We start from the raw sequence: 6,853 nt of genomic DNA on the forward strand, positions 1-6,853 counted from the left end.
TAAAGAAAAATATTCTGTATTCAATAGTCGTTTTGAAAAACTGAAATCTTTTCTTTAACCAGAGTAATTGACTCTTTCTATCACGGCAGGCACAGAAAAGTTTCTTCGAAGTTCGAAAGTCTCGGTTGACCCAGAACATTGGAACTTTCATTGCCTTGTAAGCTTTCGCCTGTCGTTACATTTTGCAAGAATCCACAGTTTTCTTTTTCCTTCTGCCAAATCACAGTCTTGCAATGATTTTTGTCATTATTTTTGTGAGCAGCTGCGGTTCTCCCGCTAATTTTTCTGGTTCTGCACTTATTCCGATCAATTTTTGAGCCCGTTAATTTAGGTCTTTCAACTTTACCACAGTCCTTTTTCTCCCTATCCATATTTCTCAAATCGCGGCAAATGCCGTTTACGCTATTGACAAAACTCTCGTCGCTGATTTCCTCTACCTTTCCAAACTCAATTTCCCACTTGTTTGGGACGATTATCGAGCTATTTGCTTCGCTAAAATGCAGTTGCAACGGAGTGTAATGATGCGCTGTGTTTAATCGGCTTTCAGCATCTATGTTTGCATTTTTATTAGGTTCGTAAGCCGGACAATAGTTATGACCAATGTTGGCATAGTATTGCTGTAGCGCAGTAGAATAGTTTGAAGTATCAAATATTTGTTTCACCATCATCAAATTTCTTTCCATGCACATATAATGCACAAGATGTATAACCGACATCGACAACTCTTCTGATGTGTGAAAATGTTTCTGATGATTATGAAGATCAGTTATTGAATTTGTCAACTGCTGACATATTATGCACGGATATTTAGCATCGTTCGACGACATCTTTTATTCTTAATTCTCTATTCTTCTTAATTTTCATACGACGCTGCCGCCTTTTGATTTTTTCTCAGTTGGGCCTGAAGAATCATAAGCACACCGAAGGAAAAACAATACGTCAGTATAGTTATCTCGGTATCCTTGGTTTTTATTACCTATTTTTACTCTTAGGTTTTCTCTACCTAATTCATCAGGTCAATTAAATTTCCTCAAATTTTTCAAACAGTTTTTTGTTTATAAAAAAATTATCACCTTGATTACTACGATTATGACTTTGTTTTTTCTTTGCTAATCCCTTCTGCAATCAGTCTGCCGAATGAATTAGCGAGTGGCTTTGAGGAATGAAGTACGAATGAGTTCTAAGAAATGAGCATCGTGTGAGAATGAGAAAAATTCTGAAGAAACTACAGTAAAGATCCGAGTTATTTTTCATTCCATCGACAATAACGTTCCAACTAATCACAATTACCCTCTCTAGAACTTTGCTTCTTATTGTTTTCGTAGAATACAATTGTCAACAACTTGACAAAATTATCTTCAGAGCTAATAAGTTAACAGATTTCAACTAACGTTGGATCAGAAATTCCCACCAGGTGGCTTAGAATTCTCGCAAGCAAAGTTAGCGACGACTCAAGAGGTCAACAATAAATTCATCGTATCGCTTCACAGATCGATGACAAAAGTAATCATGCGTATCAAAATGTGCCAAGTGTTTGGAATTCAGCGAAAGAGATATCTGGTCAAGATGCAGTACATTAGCGAATATAATAACCTCGTATGTTGTTCGGTGTAAAAATCATAAAACAAAGCTCAACATACGTGTTCAACATACGAAAATGGCTGGATAACAGGTCTGTTGATATCATGCAGTTGTAAAAATACATACTTTGTACAACAATCTTTACTGTTCAATTGTTTAAAATCACCAACGAGTTCTGGATATTTCTATCGTACAACGTACGCAGAGTAACAATTGTAACGGTTATTGATGTATGTAATTACATACCTCGATTGTGACGCTGTTTTCTGCCTGTCTGATCTATCGATGAAAATTGATGAACCAATCGCCACGGTATTTTTTCACCTAATTAACCCCACGCGACGTATAATCGTGATAATACGTAGCTCGGAAATCGCATCGCGTTGTTTGAAATCTAGTCGACGTGAAGATAGGCAGAAACGACGCCGGCAATTCTTTACGCGGGGACTGCCGACCGTTAAAATCGCAAGGAATTATGGGTAATGTTGATTAAATATTGTACATAGACAATAGACATGACATTCGTTTCGAAGGGAATGAATCTGATTGGCTGGAATTTTATGCAAGAAGGATATACTTACGATGCTCAATTGAATTTTCGTACGAGAAAATTCACCCTCGGAGCAAAGATGCTTCTGCCATATTCACGCACGAATAGACCTAGTTTTTAGACTCTTAGGCTTCTGACGAATCTCGGTTGTCTCTGGATAAATGAGCCGCTCACGATTTCTGTTTCAACTCTTCTAATTTCCAATCCTTCAGTTGGAAATCACGTTGCAGCCTGCACTCCCGACTCACTCGCGACTTGATTTGAAACTGCAGCTTCTATCGTTCGATTGTTTTTTCACCCAACAGAATTCGAATCGATAGTTCGATACATCGAATTTTCAAATTAACGTAAAAAACCCAGCAGAGCTGTTCGTATATTCGAAAAAATAAACAAATCACAATAATTATTAAATAATTTCGATATGGAGATACTACAGTAAGTGAATATTAATTTTGTAATCTGCTTATTCGACTAGCGCTTATTTATAAGTTCGAAAAGCATTCTGCGATAATCAGGACCAGCGGAATCTGTTTCCGAGTCGCTATTCTAACCTAACTGAACCTCACTTATGATTCTAATTGACTGTTCTTCGACTGATCAGTTATGTATAACTCAATTAATTCATTTTCTACACATCGGCTGCAAATCTTGCTATCAATCTCCGAATGTAAGGCTTTTCATCAGGGTTTCATATTTTATTTCGAACACAATTTAATGCGGAAACTACGCACCGATTTAATTAACACAGTTTGTATCCTCTGTCTCCTTGACAGTTCGCTGCAAGGTATCCATCCACAATTCTGGAAAAAAAATAGACTCGAGTCGTTTGACAACTGGCCATTTCAATCTGACTGCGTTTGCACTCCAGAACGAATGGCTGCCGCTGGTTTCGTCTTGATCGGTGGTCGAAACGATCCAGATTTGGTCGAGTGTTTCGTCTGCAGCAAGCAGCTCGACGAGTGGGATTCGGAAGACGATCCCTGGTAGGTTTAAGTCCTTGAAATACCACTTGTTTAATTTTTGCATCGACTCTTTTTCTTTGGCTTACATTCTTCGCACGGAGTTGAAATTGATTGTGAATAAAAGAAAATGTCCGAGTTGTTATTTGTTCTCCTATCACCCAAAAACACATCCTATAAATTGTTCATCGAGTATAAACTGTGCAGACAGTTTACTTTTCAAAGTTTTGATCTCGAATTTTACGCGTTTTACAGGAGCGAACATTTGAAGCACATGCCATCTTGTCCGTACATTAAAATCGGAAAACAAGATGAGCTTGATTGGACAGTTCCAGAGCTATTCACGCTAATAAAAGAATTCACCAAGAAATCATTGGTGAGTGTTTGAATTTTTTTTTTTTGTTTTCTCATCCAGAATCTAACCGGTGAAGTTTTGTCAAGGTTCTGCATATTACAATCAATAAACCGCAAAGATTCAATCACTGAAAATTCTTCAGCATTATGCGCATGTTTCAAATGAAATTCAACAATTATATGATAAGCAAAAAGATCCGAGTTCAAATGACGTTCAAAAAATGCATACTTCTCGAAATTTTTATTATGAATATTTATAGAAATTAATATCTAAATTTATCATAGCAATACTTCATATTTCTAAGTTCTTTAACAATAGTCTATCGCAATTTGGCCGGAGTCGACGAGTTCTTTGGATGAAAGAACGTTGATCGATCGAAAAAATGATGACCAAATCATCTTAAAAGCCTTTATAGGCATTTTATAGAATCTCAGATTGTTCAAGTGTTGCATCACAAGGTCAAAGAAATACACATGTTTTTTTCCCTTGCCACAATTCATTCTCGGCATCTATATGACAAAATCCTGTTTGACAGGTATTTGACATTGAACAGGCTGTTGAATTATCTCTGTCGAGATAAAAGAAAAGAAGTATAGTAGACACGTGACACGAACAATATATTTGTAAAGATATTAATCGTGATCCAGATTCTCCTCGTATATCGATATTATTAATCGTTTGTAACATCGACCAATTTATTGACAAGCTTTTGCCAGTGATCCCGGTGTTAAGATTGTTGGGAGAGCATATTAAATTCTGTATGCGCGCTACCGCGATAGGCAAGCATGCCACGGGCCTTTATCATCGCGCACAGATGTAATTGATAATTTTCTATTGGCTTATTGCCTCTTTAACACAACGCAGATATCATCTGGTTCGTTTTCCTTTTCTCTTTATCTACGACACATTTACCAATTGATGATAAATTCTGATACGCGTCGATCTACACAGTGTCTGATTTCAATCGACCAGATCGTACGAAATTACCTCAGCGCAGCGGAATACCTTAATACGTACATTTTTTTTCGATTTTCAAAACTTTTACCTCTGTTTTGCACAATTTTGGGGATGAAAAAAATCTGAAATTGTTGCAGAGTGCGATTCAAAAATATTTTGTCCGCTTTGAAACTGCCAAGTTCTTTTTTTTGTTCGAATCTAAATCAGTTCCTGAAACACCGAGCCTGTTTGTTTTCGAATTCGATATTCCGTCCACACTGTATGTGAAAAACGGAGTAGCATTGAAAAACATCAAGTTTTTATCTCGCCTCAGGTTTTAATACAAAAATTCTTTAATCTCATATTCGACAAGTTTATATTACACTCGTTATATACACCGAAGTTTTATTGCATTATAAGCTGAAAAATAACAGTCCTCAGGCTCTTTATCAATTTTTTTAAGTGCTTTATTATCGTCGCACGCTTTTCGACCATCGACTGACTGAAACCTCGAGTTCGGGTTACACCTCAACTCCTTCCACTAATTTACAACCATCTCAACGTCCGCTCGCTCTCTATCTAATTCTCTTACAGACGCGAAAACACGAGGCTGCAATTTCTGAGATAAAAGAGGAGGTGGCGGAGCTGTCGAAGCTGATTCCAAAGAGGAAGCGAAGTCGAAAGCCTTCGAATCGCAGCGTTAACTTGAATTAACGAATCAATTAATCGATCGTCGATTCCTGTTGCATAATCATAAAGTTTCTTTTAATATAATTTTAAGTTACCGTAGTTTTTACACTTTTATACTTATCACACACGTACGCCTTTTTATCATCTCGCTTCTTCCCTACATTTACACTTTACAATGTTGCTTTCTGAACGCTGAGAATAAAACTTGCCTCATTCGAAGATAACGAAAAAAAAATCATCCGCCACGTTGTCTTGTTATTTGCCTTTCGTTCTTTCCTGTACAAAGTATCCGAGTGTTTCCGATTAAACTTTTATTCCCAGCGATGAATAATTCACATAGGAAAATACAGCGAGACTTCCATGGCAAATTATACCCAACGACTTGATCAGCGTATCTTCGTTGCTACTTTTTTTAAATATTTGTTTTTTTTTTTTTTATACGTCTTCGGTCAATGCTCATTAAGTCGCTTATTTGATACGTAATGAGTTATAATACTAAGTGTCTTTGTATCGCTATCATTTATCTCCGATTAAAATAGTCATCGGCAATTATAAAACGTTTATCGAAATTCTGAACGATGCCAATTTGTGGTAAGAAATATTCAATCAACGGAAATTGACGAAATTTGAGAAAAAGCATTCTGAATATAAATAAAACCTGCCCTGCATATCCGTATTCTAATTCTACACGTATTCCACGATTTGCACTATTTTTCATCCTTTTGCGTTTCGTCGTTTCGATCTTTTTTTTTTTTTTACGATTCCACTCCTGCACTTAATATACTTTGTTTTTTATTTTATTTTATTTATTTTTTTTTCTTATCTTACAGATATCTGAACGTGAATTAAAAATACATCGAAAGATTTATTATACCGTTGTAATTTTGCTCCAATAGTTTATTATACCGCTATGCTTCAATCGAACGCAGGGGTCGATAATATACGTTTATAATGAAAAGCGGGAATAGTTGAAAAAACCAAATTCAATGTCCCGTTCAATTTTTCATATTCAAAAGTGTTACATTACTTGAATACATATATTAATTTTCCTATCACGAGAAAATAATATCAGGGAAATTTATTCGCTGACAATTTTTTGTTTTCTGTTTTTATTATCGAGTTTCCAAAAATTGTCCTATCAAAAATTGCGAAAAGTTATTTTCACACACACGCGCACTTTATTTAATTTCAGAAAATTCAACGATCGTGTGTAAAGAACAAGGCTTACAAAGAATAACAGGGTAAAATTAAACAAAAAAAAAAAAAAAGAAGAAATTTAATGACCTTAGAAAAGATACAAGAAGGTGGAGATAAGTTGTTAAAAAAAAACAAAGAAAAAAAAGAAAAGAACAAAAACATCAGCGATCAACGCGGCTGGGAAGAAAAAAATGTACTACTTTACTGTTTCTCGTTATATCATATTATTGTAGAGCCGAAGACAGACGACGGACTTCGAATGCGATAAAAGAAGCGAGAAGAGTGGGATTCTATATCTCGTTAATTATACATCTTTTTTTCTTTCGAAAAAGATTAATCGTTGCTTTGCTCACGTGCCTCGGTCGTTGTACCGCGAGTTCGGAATATCTCGTACGGAGTTTTCCGCGTCAAGTATCAGAGGGAATTCGTCTTGAAACTATCTTCGACGTTGAATTCGTCTGACAAAGAAAGAAGAATCATTTTTCACAATTTCGAACACACGTGAGTGTTGAGTAAATAAAAGAAAAAATTACAATTTGTTATACAGTGCGAATGTCAGGAGTAATTGACAAAAAAAAAAAAACA

At 35.8% G+C, this 6,853-nt stretch overlaps 2 protein-coding genes across 2 annotated transcripts; one reads left to right on the forward strand and one right to left on the reverse strand.

Moving 5' to 3' along the window:
* Positions 1 to 10: 10 nt before the first annotated feature.
* On the reverse strand, positions 11 to 2,344 carry LOC124186704. The gene is made up of 3 exons (XM_046578607.1): positions 2,163 to 2,344; positions 1,828 to 2,028; positions 11 to 901 (listed from the first exon to the last, which is right to left on the reverse strand). The coding sequence occupies exon 3, from the start codon at positions 825 to 827 to the stop codon at positions 81 to 83; it is 747 nt and encodes a 248-aa protein (XP_046434563.1). The 5' UTR covers positions 828 to 901; positions 1,828 to 2,028; positions 2,163 to 2,344; the 3' UTR covers positions 11 to 80.
* Positions 2,345 to 2,438: 94 nt separating this feature from the next.
* On the forward strand, positions 2,439 to 5,499 carry LOC124186708 (baculoviral IAP repeat-containing protein 5). The gene is made up of 4 exons (XM_046578615.1): positions 2,439 to 2,566; positions 2,905 to 3,114; positions 3,346 to 3,466; positions 4,976 to 5,499. The coding sequence occupies exons 1-4, from the start codon at positions 2,553 to 2,555 to the stop codon at positions 5,093 to 5,095; spliced, it is 465 nt and encodes a 154-aa protein (XP_046434571.1). The 5' UTR covers positions 2,439 to 2,552; the 3' UTR covers positions 5,096 to 5,499.
* The last annotated feature ends 1,354 nt before the right edge of the window (positions 5,500 to 6,853 follow it).

This window comes from Neodiprion fabricii, chromosome 7 (genome assembly GCF_021155785.1).
Source record: "Neodiprion fabricii isolate iyNeoFabr1 chromosome 7, iyNeoFabr1.1, whole genome shotgun sequence".
Taxonomy (NCBI): domain Eukaryota; kingdom Metazoa; phylum Arthropoda; class Insecta; order Hymenoptera; family Diprionidae; genus Neodiprion; species Neodiprion fabricii.

Excerpts from the sequence above, each read along its gene's own strand:
- LOC124186708 (XM_046578615.1), top strand. Across the intron at positions 3,115-3,345 it reads GATTCGGAAGACGATCCCTG|GAGCGAACATTTGAAGCACA; the intron begins GTAGGTTTAAGT and ends CGCGTTTTACAG. Across the intron at positions 3,467-4,975 it reads AATTCACCAAGAAATCATTG|ACGCGAAAACACGAGGCTGC; the intron begins GTGAGTGTTTGA and ends ATTCTCTTACAG.
- LOC124186704 (XM_046578607.1), bottom strand. The coding sequence starts at position 827 with ATGTCGTCGAACGATGCTAAATATCCGTGCATAATATGTCAGCAGTTG.